Source organism: Ixodes scapularis, unplaced genomic scaffold, assembly GCF_016920785.2.
Source record: "Ixodes scapularis isolate PalLabHiFi unplaced genomic scaffold, ASM1692078v2 PGA_scaffold2__306_contigs__length_199485367, whole genome shotgun sequence".
In the NCBI taxonomy this organism is placed as follows: Eukaryota; Metazoa; Arthropoda; class Arachnida; order Ixodida; family Ixodidae; genus Ixodes; species Ixodes scapularis.
The window spans coordinates 95664172-95680680 of NW_024609857.1; the positions used below are offsets into that span (position 1 = coordinate 95664172).

Sequence of the window (16509 nt, forward strand, 5' to 3'; positions counted from 1 at the left end):
TAATGCGGCATTGAATAACAGGTCGGAACCTCGACCGCACGAATCGGGTACCGCAGCACCAAAGAATCCGGGATAAAAAATAAAATATTAAAGGATTAGTTCGTGCACCGAAGTATAATTATCGCCTTTTCTGATAGCTGTAATGTGTATACGTTTCGGATGTCGCTATTTTGGGGGTGCAAAAGCGAGACGAACACATCGTAGGCTTAATCACTACCGCGGGCCGCTGTGGCGACTCGGTGTTCGAATGCGCTTGCATGGCACGCGGAACCCTGGCCCTGTCTCGTGCCTCACGTACTCGTGCGCTCGCGCCAGCGTAGCGTCGGGTCGATACGCTACAGCAAATAACTAAAAACCCACGATGACGGGGACACTACCGCTGCTACACCTCCCAACCTACCGACGAGTTAAATAATAAGCTTAGTTGCGTGCGCAACGGAACGTCGCGTATTTGTGAACCAACGTATGAAAAGGCAAAACGTATTCCGCTACCGGCTACGTAAACCTATTACGAACGCGAATACAATGAGCACGGACAGTTTATCGGCAAAGAAAATGCCGCCAAACTGCCCCTTGAACCACAACTTCATCGGCCATTCTCCCCGGTCCCTTCGGACGCTACTTCGAATCGTTCGAGCTTAAGTCTACTCACCGGCGTCCTTGTCTGCCATCTCTTTGCCTTGCTGATTACCGTTACGAAATACTTGCAAAATCTAAACTAATCAATGTTCCAAATTCGGTAAAAAAATAGATTCTTTTGGGCCACTTTTGGGTGCCGGCTCTTCCTAACACGAAACAATGCCGCCGGTTGACACAGTAGACATGCGCAGTTCCTCGCGCCAAATCTGGCCGAGGATCATGGGATACCGTGTTATGGAACTCAAAAACATCTTTTCCGCAGTTTAAAATCCAATATTTATTTAGATAATTCCGAATTTCAATTCTGTTACATAAATTTATTTATAAATCATTTATGTGACTCGAGTTTGTTATATCTTGCTTACTATAATCACGCGTAAAAATGGATACATGCAAGTGTTACTTTTATTATTTTTTGTTTTTTATGTTGTGTGCAATGCAAAAGAAGTGGGCGAGTGATGTGGGCACCGCCGTAGAAGAAGAAGGATGGGGTAGTCGCGCGGTCTACGTTTTTTTTTCTTACTAAATTTCGGAAGGATAAAGCTTATTGGTGACTCGTCGTTATCCCACGACAAGCGAGGTAAGACTTCTTTTTTGAGATCGTCACACTCGTTCATACCTCCGGGTCGTTTTTTGAGCCGATGTGCTGGCAAAGATCGCACATCTAAGCCTATTCCCCTCTTGTCATGCGGGATATTACGAGCCTTTGATCCGATACGGAACATAATGATGACCCCCTGTGATCGGAGGTAGGGACTGGTAAACCTTACACACGAAAAAAAATAAAAAAAAGGGACGCGCGCAAAAAAAAAAGGGGGGGTTTTCCTAGTCGTTGTTTTCCCGGTATCTTGTTTGATGTGCCTTATTTTGTTTTGTTTGTGTGTTCGAGTTCGTTTTTTGGAACACGGCGCAGCTGTGTTCGCTTTCCCCCAAAGTAGCCGACGTTTCGTTTGTGCAGGGATGCCGTCATCACATCTCTGACCGTGTACCTGTGCTCTTGACAAGTGCCCCGATCGCCGGCTTCGTCCCGGTTAGAATGGAGAATCTAGGACTGAAACTAAACGAAGCCGAACACAGGTACTTCGCCGAGTTGTTTGCGGCATACGATGTGGACAACCAGGATAAAGTGTCCGGTTCGAAGGCATCGGAACTGTTGTTGGCGACGCAACTACCGACAGAAGTGCTGCAGCAGGTAAAAGTTCCTCGCTATGCAACCTCGTCGTAAGCCGGCGGTCCGTTCGTTTTGCTCCGGCTGGCTAGTTTATGGCCCGCTTTCTTTTTTATGACACCGTCTCGAATATTATTTTTTTATTGCCTTCAGCGCACCTTTTTAGCTGCCTCTAGCACGAGTGTGTCAAAGGCGGATAAACACAATTGATTAGTGTGAGTGGTGATAAAAACATACTTATTTTAAAGCGCCCTACAGTTGTGGTATTTCTTTCTCCCTCATAACCCAGTTAGATTTTCTTGTTTTTGTTTTAGTATTTTTTTTAGCGCGAATTTGGACTATTGTAGTTTCGTATTACTCCGGCAATCACAGACTTCCTTGTTTGACTTGGGAAAACAAGGAAGTGCCCCACTGTTCAATGCAGTTTCATTTAAACCCCCAAACAACAGCGACGCTGCTTCGTATTTGGCTCAGTTTAGACTGGACAATCGTGGAGTCGCATTTTCTCACAATTCGCCGCAGGTTTGTTTTGTGGGTCACTTGCACTAGGGTGACCACCTGTCCCGCGACTTGCGGGAGTGTCCCGCGTCGAGGGCTCGTGTCTTGCATCCCGCAAGAAATATTAAAAATCTTTAAAATGTCCCGTATTTCATAATGTCGTAGCATTCACTACGCACATTACGGCGCTTCCGAAGAACGGGCCACGGGGTAGCGTGGAGGTCGCTGATATACGTGTGAATCTCAGTGGCATGCCATTTTCTATACAAACACTGTGGGAAGCAACCTTGATTCTTTCAGGAGACATGCGCATGTGCCATTGTGCCTCTCCCCTTGATGGCAAAATATTGCAAGCGAAAATTGCTCGCCAAAAGTTAAAAAGTAAACTATTGTAATTATTTGCAAAGCATACTGTGTCATGCGAAAGGGTTGTTGTAGAAAGCTGTTTTTTAGTGAAGACGGCCACACAAGGCAAGAACCTGCAACTCACAAGGGTCGAAAAAATAACATACATTTCTAATTTTGTGTAAGAGCATGTTAGTTATAAGAGTAAGTATCCACAGAAAACAATAAGCCGAAAAAAATTTACTGTTTCTTATTTTCCTTTTATGCATTCGGGTCTGCTGCAGTCGATTTTAATGTTTTCAACTTGGAGGCTTATAATAAAATATCTATCATTACAATACACCCTTTCTGGAATTCAGTCTCGCAACTTTGATCACTATCATCTGAAAAATGGAAAATGTGCTGTACTAATGGCGACCTTCTGTTTAGCAATGAAGGAAGATGTTGAAGATACTCTTAAGCAGATGATTCAATGCCTATACATTTTAGACGTCAGCACGGCGTGAAGCAGGAATTGGCTGCAAGAGCCGCGTAAGCATTTATTTCTAACTCGGGCCCAGTTCATCTGTTGTAGCACACACTCGGCTTCAAACCCCCTTGATGTATAGAATTTTATCGAGGCGTCTATGTGGACTGGAACTTCGTTCTGACTGGTTGCATCTTCTTCGCCATCGACACTGAACAAGATTGAAAAAGAACTACAGTGAAGCGCGCGTTCTCGTTTACCATTTACTTGCGAAAGTGATGGTGCCCCATAAGATACTGCAGACCATAGGTTAATTTCCTCCATTAGTACGGTAAAAGTTAGATTGCCATTTGAGTCACCAGATGGCACTGAATTCCGTAGAGGGTCTATTACACAAAAAATATATCACTGTGAGTAAAAATTATTTTGGCTTAATTGCCACCACACAATTTTCAGGTGTATAATATGCTTTCAGACAGCACAGGATATCAGGATGTGCGTGATGTGAATTTTTTTTAATACTTTTTTTTGATTTGTGAAAATACCGTCCTCCTCATACCCCCCCCCCCCCCCCCCCCCCCCTGTCAGGTTTCCCCACATTCCGCCTGCAGGAAAGTGGTCACCCCGACTTGCACCACAATATTATTTTTGTTGTTGTAAAAGACTGGAAAAGATCTCTAGACGTCATCCTCTAGATTTGAAGCTTGGGAATTTAACTGCATATTTCAAAAGAAAAAAAAGAATAATTTCAGGAAGTTTAATTTGGAGCTATCATGTGAGTCAGCTCCCATGTGAGTCAGTGATGTAGATAAAACAATAGTGCACACCTTGCTTGGTTAGGGGATTTCAAACCAGAAGTATTCTTTAATTTTCCCTCTTTCTTTCTCATTGACCATGGGCACACACGCCTACCAACTGCCCCAGCAGTAGAGGTCTGCGTGGGCTCGGGCAAGCCCCGAAAACTCAAACCCGATACCACTGTCGGGTCGCGTTGGGTCGAGCTCGGGCCAACATATGGGCGCCCTCTTCGGGCTTGGGTCATGTCTGGGCCTATTTATTTCAGTCTCGGTCGGGCTTGGGTCGGGCTGGGATAGATGAACCCGACAACCCAAACTTGCCAAATCTAGAAGGTTGATTTTAGAAACTGTGGTAACTCCCCCATCACATCTTTGAACATGCAAAAAGTGGCACCGCAGAAAGTGAGTGTTGATTATAATGCCTGAAATCACAACACACATGACACGCGGCGAGCATTATATACAAATATACTCCAGAAGCCGGGCGAAGACACAATAAAAGCAATGACGAAAACAGCTTGACATAAAAAGAATGACAATATAATTAAATGTTTTGCCTCCCATGTGGGAGGCATCATCAGTGAGGCAAAGAGCGAAATAAGAGCAGCATTCCAAAGTTCAGCTATTTACGCGTAAGGTTTGTATACACGTCCGGCAAAGGGCCACGGTTTTTGTTCATTAGCGATGAGTCACTCTCGCATTGATCGTTCTGAATGAACCAAGACTCTAGTAGCTTCCTCTGTTCCCACCTTCTCCTTCGCCAGGGTCGATGCAATGTCAGTCAAAGGTGTGGTCTGTGGTCCATGTGTGGTTGACGAGTTCATACTTGAAAAGGGGCGCATTCGTGGCCTTGGCGACGTCCCGTGCATGTTCTTTTAGTGTTTTTTTTTTTTTTTTTTTTTTTTTTGCTTCATCTTTTTAGTTTAGGACGCATCATATCCTTTACGCTGTGCTTGGTAGATCGCCTCCCCTTCCATCTCTGAAGAGGGGGGGTCTGCGTTTCGAGATGCACAAAACTTTCTTGACTTTCACTCGCATCACCCCACACAGCACAAAAGCTCAGTTGTAAGATCGCTACTTCATAGATCAGAAACAGTCCCATCTAACTCATGGCTTAGTAATCAAGAGCTATGCCATGTGCAAGAGGCTCTGCATAAACGTAATTTCCTCAACCGTTTTATTAACCGCTCTAAGAAACTAATGTCCCGTCAACGCATGAATTGGGTTTGGTGAACACGTGACGTTGTAACATCCTGTACCTCAAGGGAATTTTAGAAGCTTTGGGACTTGCGCTAAGGCCGTTAGGTGTATGAACTGTGTACTGACCTGCAGACTTTACTGGATAATTGCCAACATTATCTCGAAACCCAAAGACCCACCCCTTCAGAGACAAAAATGGGGGGTGATCTACCAACTACAGGCCTTCGGCCGGGTTCAGGCCGAAATGCTTATCGGTTGGGTCAGGCCCGAGTTGATGTACACAAACCACAGTCTGACTTGGGCCGGGTTTGGGTTAGGACTTTATCGGGCCGGGTCGAATCGAGCCTTAAAGGGGTAGGGAAACGAAATTTCAGCGATCATTTTCTAGCTTTGATCTGTTGCCTGTTGCACCCTAACCTCAGAAACACCAGTCTTCCATTGAAAAGTACAAGAAAACTAATTTTAAAGCTAAATAAACGATCTTCAATGTGCACCTGGTGGATGCATGCGGAGCCTATTTGGGAGGTAGTCTAGTAACGTTGTGGAATCTGCTACGTAGTCGTGACGTAGCAGCTTGCTTCGGAGCAGCGCCGCTCTTTGGCATTTCAACGTTTTCCTTAACATTCCTCCTGAAGTCACAAATCGCGCATTGTACCAAGAGGTCCAAGAAGACGGAACGGAAGGACTCCCCTCTTTCTCGCACCCTGGTTCGTGCAACCGGAAACAGCCATTCTCCCCCTAGAAGATTAGCCCGTCGCTCAAAACTCGAACAAAAGTTGCTTTCCCCACCTCGTTCAGCACTAAACTGACAGTGTTGTGGAAGCTACGTGCTCCTTGGGCCGGCCACACGCTCGTCACCCCACGGGTACTTCAAACGGCTCGGTTGTAACGCGCTGACGCTATTGACACCACCGCAACGCTGACAACGCCACCAAGGGCAAAGCTCATAATAACGCCAGACTTGCCACGTCACGAACGCGGGGTATCTTTTCTTTCTGTTTTTGTTTGCGCCGGATATCCCATGACGCATCGCGCTCTTTGTTCGCTTCTCTTCGAGCGCTTGCTCGAGTGCACCGTTTGGAACGAAAAATATAGCCAATCGTTCAAAATACAAACGTGCGATTATCATTTACGGTTATTATCCGTCATGCTTGACTCATTTACGAACGAAATCTGAATATATAAATTTTTGTTTCCGTACCCCTTTAAAATTCTGGCTGATGCAATGTTTATTAAACAGCATGCGCCTTTCGCTCCACGTCACTTTTCAGTTTGAGCTCTTTTTAGAGCCGTACCCTGCTTAGTCTGTCTAAAATGCCCTAGCTATGTCGCGACGACAATAGGAACATGGCTCACACAACTAGCCAAGGTACAACAACATATTAAAAGGTCCGCTCCATCCTTTCCGATTATGTGCTTGTTGACATTGTTGAACCCCTCCCACTGTCCAAAGGGTTCTGATATATACTCACATGCATAGATCAGGGGTGAAACGGCTTTGCCATTCGCACCATTTTCTGGCAGACGCATTTGTTTGCGCCATCCTGCGCCACAGCCAATACCTCGCGCCATTATGCGCCAAATCGCGCGCCAAAAAAAATTGTATTTTGTCTTGGTTTCGGTTTTTATTGACTTGATTAGCAACAATGAGTGTTTAACTTGGTCGGCCTTGCAATCCTTTGTTCTGTTTATTCTCTCTGTGTATCCCGAGTCAGAAGCGTGCGAACAACCGTGGATTCTAAGCACTACACCACCTGCGACTGGATTGTTATTCTTCAACCATAAGCGGTTAAGCTAGTCGGCCGAAGTGAGGTTGAGTCGTTAAAGGGGTACTCCGGCGATTTTTTGAGCTAGCTCAACGAACTATATTTTCTGACTCCCCGGCCTTTACCCTTTCCGGTACGCTATTTAGTATCGCGAAATTCATAATAGTTATTGCGAAATCGGCAAATGAAAATGATGCAAAAACCAACATTCAAATATACCCGCACTTTTCAGTGCTGTGACGTCAGTGGAAGGCAAACTTGCCAGTCGAGCGAGTAGTTTAAAAAATAGAATATGCCAATCATTTGTTCTGTGCTGGAGCGCGGGGACTGGAGAGATTCCAAAGCATTCATTTGACACCATGAAACTGCTTCGAATCAGTTGGGAACAAATTCTACAGTCCAAAGAACGAACCCCTGCACTTCCACTGACGTCACTTTTTCGTTGTTGCCAGTAGAGACTTTCAGTTTGAAAAACACGGTGAGGACCAAAATTGTAAATTCAATAACTTTGTGAAAAAAAAATATTTTGACCTAATATTTGGGATACTATTTTGGCGATGTTGTTTGGCGAGTTTAGCAAAATTTCAAGCAAATCGGGGACCATGAAGAAATTGCCGGAGTACCCCGTTAAGCGTCAGATTGCCTGAGGCTCTGCAGCCCGGGTTTCGGACGTCAGCCAGTTGAAAACAAATAAGCAAAATATTCCTTTTAGTACTTCATCGTTAGAAGTTGGAACTGCATCCTCGCAAGATAAATCGTGATTTGATAGAACTGAAACGCGATCCAATCCGAAACCTTGCCGGCCAGCAGCTCTCACGCGAGCGGTAGATCTGCTCGGCGTACTTTAACCTTGCTCCTGCTTATCGCTTCAAATACGATAACTCCGTTAATCATAGTCTGCTGCTTCGATATTGAGTTGCACAATAGGATGAACTCAATATTTTTTGCCCTGTTCCTTTGTGCAACTACATGTGTGTTGCTTACGCACATCACATGGTTCGCACATATAATTACTATGTTGAGCATGTGTGGGTTGTGCGATAAGCAGTGCTGACTTGCATTTTGAGCAGCTGAAAGCCGCTCAGAAAATTTCAAGGACGCTATCTTCAGAAACATAGGGTACTTGCTTTTTGATTCTCATTAAGGCTCACAAAGTTTCAAGTTTTCGCATCTGTTACACTGTTATCCCATCTACCTAGGTCCCTAACCACTCATGTTCATCCGTGCTGCTAAGCACAATCGAAATTGCTCCCGTGCTTGTCTAAGACGCAAGTTTAAGTGCATTGAAAACTGATCTGAGCTGCTCCTAGCCTGCTCCAGAACGTAGTTTTAGCTGCTCCCAATCTGCTCCAAAACAGCTGTTTCCGCTGCTCCCGTGACTGCTCCCAAGTAGATTTCATGAGTTCCACCCCTGATAGATCATTTTACGAGGTGGCCAGAAGTCATCCCAATGACTGGCTTTCTCAAAGTAAGACATTTAAAAACAGGGACAGGAGAAAAGATGCCAACAGGACACGGCATGCTTTCAACTGAATTTTTATTTTGAAAACAAACCAGCGAAACAACAAAAAACATAAAACTTGCGCTCAAAACAGTAAATACAAAAAGGCAACATTCCCTAAAGCATAACTTGCTCATTGCAGATATATGCAAACTTTTTATCAGCGAGTGCTGACGACCCTACACAGACAATGCAGTTTGATAAGAAAAGCTTCATGAATTTAGTGCACAGTTTTTTTTAATCTGCTCATCAATTGAGTTTTTTTTTTTTTTTAAATTGGCTGCGTTGACAGCGGTCACGATGTTGACTGCTTTGAATGCAAACCAGATATTAAAGGAACTAAAGTGGTGAGCGAATTCAGAACAACACTTGTACGTTTTTCTGAAGGGACCCCCTTAATTCGCAACGACCCCTCTAGTCTCAAATAAAATTATTTCTCTATACCACCTGGTAGTTGGAGGGCCGAGCTTTGTTGGAATGTCTGACTTCATGGACCCATTAGTAGCAGCGCCACAGCGCAGCAGTGTCCGTTAAAGGCACCCAGGAACGAGCGGTGCTTGACACACCTCTCAGTTCTACTACACCATACCTCAAGTATTCCCACTTGGCGGGATTGTAACACATTGACGATAAAGCTGGCACCACTGAGTGACGACAATCATAATTATGATACTCTTGACCGGTTATGGGTCTGGTGTTGCGAGCGTGACGTCACGGGCAAATATCTCGAGATGCATTGCGCCGCTTCGGTGGCCGATTTTGAAGCGCTCACCAGAATCTCTCGGTTGGAACGAAAAATATAGCCATCCACTGAAAATGCAAGCGTGAGATTATCATTCACAAATACTATGGGTTATACTTCACCCATTTCGAAGTGTTTCGGGGGTATTTCAGGTTTCGGTTTTGTGCACCTTTACTACAATAATGGGCATCACTGCCGAAACCGTCGAGCAAGACGTGACCATTGTTGTGTCGGAGATAGATGCAGCCATAAATGCCGGCTTCACACAATTGATGGAAATGATGTCGCTTCGTCCATCGATAAGGATTGTGAAAGTCTTCTCATTTCTCGAGATGCCTTTGAACCATCATAAGGTGGCGTTAACGAAGGACGCAAGGAGTCACGTCTGAGAAACAAATGCTCGCATGTTGCTAGTTCGGTGTGTATGAACACTTGCTCTGGTGTCTGGCGCCGAGGCACTGTCAGTCGTAATGAAGCGGAAAAAAAGTCGGCAAACAGATAGTTCATGCAAAGTTTGACCGTATGCTGCCAAAACAAATCTTTTTAAACTCTGAATTTTTGCGCATACCGTATTGGAGTGGAATTCGTTACCAGCGGAAGTGGTGTGCCGCAAGAATGCTGCTTTTTTTCCTACTGCATTGTGCTCCCTGCAATTATGCCCAAGTGGCGTTGCGGGTTTTTCCTTAATAAAGAACAGAAAAAAAAAAAAAAAAAGAATCTGGTGAGCTTGTACTACCCAAAGAGAGGGCATCACAATTAATTTGAAGCTTCAGTGCAGGAGCCCTATGGTGCACCATGGTGTGTTTGGCTGGTCTTTGCATAAGCCATTTTTTTTTATCTACCTCCTGAGCAAGGGTGGCTTTGTTTACACTCGACTGTAGTTTGATGCAAGTTAAGAATGCGCCACATGAGCACCATCGCCTACCAGTCGCGGCTAAGAGTGACTCTGCAAACCAACCAGGAAAGGCAGTAAATGCGACGACTCATGCGACGTCAGTGCTGCATGCACCTCAATAGTGAATGGGGCTGGTGGTAATGAGGGTGTGGAAGGAGCTTATGGTGCATTCTTAAATTGTATCTGACTATAGACACTTCTTCTAGATCTCTGACCAGTTATCTAGTCGGTTTGCTGCCACTTATAGTTCTCTCCATCTATATTTAGCAGTCACTCACCAGTATACATAGAATTGTGTTGGACGAGCACAGAAAATGAGGCAGCATGTTTTTCCTGCCAGATCACGGAGGTGTGCGGAGCCAAGCGCCTGGGCCACTTTGGTCGCCCCCAGTTCTACCTGGCAATGAAGCTGATTGGCGCAGCCCAGGCGGGCCTCCCTATCAAGCTCGACATTGTCTCCTCTGGTAGGGTTCTGCTTCCATCTTGCTGCTTTGCACTGGCGTGTCATCATAACCTGGTTTTTCTTTTTACACTTCTTTTATGTCAAGCCTGTGTTTATTGCAGCAGTGTCATTTCTAGCTATTATTCCACGCATTGGAAAACGTCACTTGGTGGCAATTTCTGATTCAAGGTTCATTTCTATATTTGCTTCCATAATTTCATGCCAACACACTCGTTTAAGATTAGTATTACCTCTATGAATTCAGAATGTGGCTTTGTGTCTAAGATTTCCGTCCACCTGTAGTCGGCGCCATGCTAAGAATGCAGTAGAAGCTCCGGCACTTGTTGCCCTTGGCCGGGTTTTGACTGTGTGCGCCACGAAGCATCATGAAAGGCGGAAAGCATGCGCTGTAGGCGGAGCATCTGCCGCATTCTTAACCTGTCACCGACCATAGACTGCGAAGAGAGGGGAAAAGGCTGTTACGCCTGTCCCCTGTCCAAAAGTAGAGGTGTACATTTTTTTATTTTTGGGAAGAGTTAGGTACCACTACCTTGCCCATCTTCGTAGTTTCTTCGCATGTCCGATCGTCTCCCACCGTTCTTATGCTACAATCGCCGACGTTTTAAGAAACTCTCTGCATGGCTTGGATATGTTCACGCTTTCTGCTTTGTTTTTGGCGCGCTTGTCAGCTAATGCTGCAATCTCGTTGACCGCGGAGCAATGACAAGACACTCGTGACTTGCCACTCACGCTGTTGGTGATTATACACAAGACATAAAGATACAGTTTTTGTGGGATTAACAAAATCTTTCTCGTTTTCAGGGGTTGAAGTCCCACTCCCGAAGTTCTACAGGAGCAATGAAGTCGGTGAGTTTTACAGATGGCACGACCAGATCGACTTGAACGTGATGCCTACACCGTTGCGTAGCTGTGCCATCGTCGTCATTACAGAGGCTTTACATCTTTTTGTTTGCTTCCGAGTTGCTAGGGAATTCGGGTCGAATAGTCCGGGATGTAATGACAGTCGGGTCATTTAGGAAATTTACCTACTATGTGGTCTGGTTCCGTGCTAACTTGGCATTTGGGTAGTCTGTGTGGAACGTGTGGGATCTCCTTTGTTCCCCTTCAGGCCAGCCCACCCAGCTGCCACCCCCTCCCTCTGCCAAGAGTCACAACAAAACGTCCAGGCAGTCCAGCCTCAAGGACCTGGAGACCTCTCCTCAGCACCAGGTGCCGATGCAGTGTTCTTCTGCTCAGAATCTCACAATTATAATTGCCAGCAAAAAAAAATGAGAATATTATTGGCCTAACGTGTGTCAGACGTGTTCGTAATGGTGACCGTTCACACGATGGATTGATCCGCGGACAAATTGATCCCGTGACGACATGTCTGCGGTTTGTCGGTTTTTGAAGCGCATCCACACGATGGAGACAACGAGCAGATGCCAGTGAGGACGGACCGAACCTGTTCGCCACCTCACAGTGCCGCGAAACTCTGACATCGCACTGTGGCACTGTTGTCCAAGAAAGCAATCGACATTTGCTGCCACGATAAAGAATTGTATGCTGCTGTTACGCGCAGGTCGAGACAAGACACCGTGATAAGCTTTGCATGAAGCGCCACTAGTCTTACTAACCCAAGGCATGACAGTGACACAGGCATGGTCTTGCTCGAGAAGGCTTCGGCGTAGAAGCGACGAAGTTCTGGGCTTGCGGAGGGGCGTTCGGAGATGCCTTCACACACTCTGTGCTCATGCACAACACTCAAGTACACCCAAGGTCAAAAGAAAGGTCTTGCTCAGTGAAAGGCTGATTAGATGTGCAAGAATTATCGTGGTGCGCTGGACGAGTTTTGATTAACGGAAGCTTCTCGACACGGACCCGGAGGAGAACCAAAACCTGTGTCGCATCAACTAAACACAGTTTCTGCAGTTCCTTCACGCGTGACACCAAGAATCGCGCGCCAAAATGAATCAGCGAACGCACAAAGCACAATTATGCGCCACTTTTTTTTAATCGTCCGAAAACAAAAAAACATTATACCATTGCCAGACTAAATGCTTTTCAAGTCAATCTCCCGCCAAAAATATGCGAGCGGAGAGGTGCTCGACTTTGTCAGTGCGCGTTAGCAGACGAGGTGCGGATTGCAGGTATCGGTGACGTGACGGTCATGTGGCACACGGTCCGCGGACGAAAATTGCAATTCAGTCTGTTGTGGGAATCGGCTATAAGCAGATCATCTCTTCAACTAAGCCAGGAATAATTCCGCAGCAGCGGAGAAAGCAGAAGCAAGAAACACCCGTTGCATATAAAATAACACAAATAGGGCAAACGAGACAGGACAGGTGTTAGGACAGGACGAGCAAGTAAGCCCCTCCTGTCTTACTTGCTTGTTTTTTCCTAAGTATTTGCACTATTTCTTTTATATTGAAATGCACCAACTAACCAAGCAATGCCACTACACTTAAACCTTAGTTGGTAACCCTACTTTAACATTGCTGGAGTCGAAGGTGGTAACTCTGAAAATGTTCCAAAATGTAGTCAGTCTCACTCCAGAGTAAAGGTTCTGTACCTTGGCATTTGAAAGTCTACTCATGTCAAGTGACAGTTTTTCTATGCGATCACGTGATCATAGCTGCAGGAGGAACTTGGATCTACTCGAGTTTGATTTGGAACACAGCCTTGGTAACTGAAATTGCAGTAATGTTTGGAGGTGGGCCAGTCGGTGGTGCATAGTAGACGTATCATTAAAACCGCGCAAAAACTCAAGGACAAGTAAAAGGAGGACACAGACACAGCCCTGACTCACGACTAAAGGCCCGTTCACACACTTGCGACCTCTTAGAACCGGGTGCCTTGGAACCTCTTAATATCTCTTACGAGAGGACAGACTGGTGCCATCTGTTAGGTAGCAGTGTAAAGTAGGGTGTTCAGCCTATTTTCTATTTCCCTCACACATTATCCTTCCCTTCTTGGCTCGGAAAACATTTGTCGACGTTATAAACAAGCCTTTTTATAGGTATTACGCACATTTGACCTCGGAAATCCCTCAAAACCTTCGCTCTTGTGAAATGCAGTTCCAGGGTCACCGCATAGATGGCACCAGAGTGCCAGCGTGTTCTCTCGTCCTAAGAAATTTTAAGAGGTTTTAACAGGTCTCGTCTCTCTCGGTCGTGCTCGGTTGCAAGGGTGAACGGGCCTTTACTCTCTTTTTTGTCTTCTTAAAACACATCAAAACAAGGAGACAAAGAAAGGAAAGAGAAGAATCTCACATGTAGAACACCTTCGCTATAATTTTCCATCCGAAAAAATTTCTAACAGAAAGTACCAATAAAAACAAATAAAAAGGGAAAATAAAAACTGGAAAAGAATACAACTGTACATTGTTCCGCCTCAGGTCCGAGCGAAGCCAAAACTACAGCGCGAGCCCCAATGCTCTGTGCGTCCCTGTTTAGCATGTTGCCTCGTGGAGTGTGGGCACCGTTTCAGGCTGCATGTACTGGTGTCTGTCACTGTCTGTGGTGCAATATGGTTCAACCAAGGAAGAAAATAAACTGGATGCACCCATGCTGACCACGAGCACCCATAATAGACTGGAAGCACCCATGCAAATGCATGGGTGCTTCTAGCAAGATGCAAGCCTGTGCCACATTCTCCAAATAGGAGCAGTTGCTTGCGTCTTTTCACCCGGCACAACTGCCAGGGTCCGTCGTCAGTCTTGGGTAAGTTACTTTTAAAAAGTAATTCGTTACAGTTACAGTTACTTTCAGAAAAAAGTAATGAAGTTACCGTTACAGTTACCGCAACAAAAAAGTAACTCGTTACAGTTACAGTTACTTTTAAAAAGTAACGACCGTTACTTTTCAGTTACTTTTTCTATAACACAAAAAAATTAGGAAAAACTAGAAAACGCTTTTCACCAAGTTTATTCGCATAAAATTAAAAAGTGTGCTCTTTACTTCGTATTGTAAGTTAGCAGCCTTGTTTGATAACGAACACGTCCCCGCCCTTGTTGAACAGGCGCTCGTCTAACGCACTAGATGGGATTGCAGTGTTGTTTCGCCGGAAAAGGTTTTTGATTGCCGGGTAGGCGGTGAGGCAACAGAGTGCCGTTTTCTGCGGTCAAGTTGTTAGTAACCACTTCCACCACAGCAAAATATACTCTCTGTACGCCGGCCATGGTAGTTCTTTTTTGTTCTTATCAACATTCATATCCTTGGTAGCACTAGCACTTTCTGGCTCGTTGACGGTTGCGCTGGGTTCCTAGAGTCCCTGGACCTATTTCAGTTTGTACCCGGCAAGCCAGAAACAAACCCCGCGCAAACAGCAGTAAATTTTGCCTCCACTGTAGACACTACACCGGATTAATGGCGCAAATCAAAATACGAAACGTGCGCAGTGCGGAGTGGCGGCGCTAATCAAAATGCGAAACATTCGCAGTGCCTCTACGTGTATTGTTGTTTCACGTTTGATTCACCTAATTAAAAAGCGTTTGCGCAGAAAAAAAAAATCGCGAAAGGGATAGTTCTTTACGACACTAAGATGCAAGTGTTCAGTCACAGAGTACAAGCGCGTGCTAAAGATAGCTACTCTTTTTTTTTGTTTTTCACGTGGCTATATTCGGGTCATGACTGGCGAGAAAGAACGTATTCACAAGTCTGTGCAAAAAATAACTTGACACTCGAAATGTCTGAAGAGACAATTTGGAAAGCACAAAAAATGGCTAAATTGTACTCGTTCAGTGATATATTATTCATGAAAAACTGAAAAGTAACGACAAAAGTAACGTCGTTACTTTCATCGTTACCTCAGAAAAAAGTAATAGAACTACAGTTACAAGTTACATTTTTAAAAAGTAACTCGTTACAGTTACAAGTTACCGAAAAAGTAACAAAAATACAGTAACGCGTTACTACCCAAGACTGTCCGTCGTTGCCGTCCCATCGCATGTACGTTCGAGTTCTCCAACTTTTTCTTGGGGCTTCTAAGGCACGCCGGTGTCCATAAAAGCTTTGTACCATGACTCTCGTGTGCGTCCTATTTTACAGGAATGCTAGAATGAACTGAGGTTTGTTTCTGTAAGAAAGGTGCTTATATCATATGCCTGTGGGCAGCCCTTCTCCCAGGCCGCTCCCAACTACACCTTTGTCCCACCACCACCAAGAGGCTCGAGGGACTCCTCTCCAGACGGGCAGACATCTGACAAGACGTGGACAAGGTTTCATCAACCAGGTAAGGCATGCACGCAACTAGGCAATGTGTCGCGAGGGCTCTCAAGCCTTTGTAAACTTCTAAAGGATTTTGGGCCGACCTAAATGGTCCATCTCAATCCTAGCTCGAGTTTTTTTTACCTTTGTCTTTCTATGCCACGAGCTGTTGCAGTGGTTTGACTTCACCCTTTGTCTCGACAACGTTTCTGTCGGTGCTGCTGTTTTGTTCAAGGACGTGACGTCGCGGGGTACGAAGAAGTCACTCGTGCTCCGAGAAAAACTCTGTGCACGAAGAGCACGTTTGAGTGTCAGTCTCCTCTCCATTTAGTGAATGGAGCGCCAAACTCTCATGCTCCGGAGCATCGTCTTATCGTGCTTAATGTCTACTCGAAGGGTGGCACGCTTACTTATTTTTTACACACGGTGCCCTCTAAAGTGCCGTTCACACGCAACCGAGTAGAGCCGAGAGAGGCATGACCGGATTTTAAGCCTCTTGCTACGGCGGAGGACCGGATGCGCTGCTGCGGAGCGGGTCCTACGCCGTCTCAAGAGGCTTCAAAAATGGTCTTGTCTCTCTCAGTCCTACTCGGTTGCAAGTGTGTGAACGGCTCTTAACGGACATGGTGCGAGACTAGACGTGAAGTTACCATAACTACGGCCATCTCGTGGGCTCTGCATAAGAATGGTTTGCGCATCAACATGTGTGCTTTATTAGGCGTCGCATTGAAGCAACTGGCGTGGTAGTGAGTAGAAACAATCGGTTTCTAGTCAAGGTACAACAATAATCGGTTACAGTAAAACCTCATTAATTCGGATCTCGTGGGACTGGCAAAAATGTCT

The 16509-nt window shown here is 45.4% G+C and overlaps 1 protein-coding gene across 2 annotated transcripts in view; it reads left to right on the forward strand.

Moving 5' to 3' along the window:
- Window positions 1-846: 846 nt before the first annotated feature.
- The window catches only part of LOC8023759 (ralBP1-associated Eps domain-containing protein 1), a 74165-nt gene continuing 58502 nt past the window's right edge, over window positions 847-16509 (forward strand). Inside the window, exons 1-6 of one of the 2 annotated variants that reach the window (XM_029984088.3) lie at window positions 847-1219; window positions 1598-1831; window positions 10358-10481; window positions 11282-11326; window positions 11589-11689; window positions 15574-15691. In XM_029984088.3, the coding sequence (XP_029839948.2) occupies window positions 1676-1831; window positions 10358-10481; window positions 11282-11326; window positions 11589-11689; window positions 15574-15691 (544 nt within the window). In that variant the 5' untranslated portion in view covers window positions 847-1219; window positions 1598-1675. The remainder of the gene's footprint in view (window positions 1220-1597; window positions 1832-10357; window positions 10482-11281; window positions 11327-11588; window positions 11690-15573; window positions 15692-16509) is intronic. The other variant, XM_029984089.3, reaches the window with a different exon arrangement.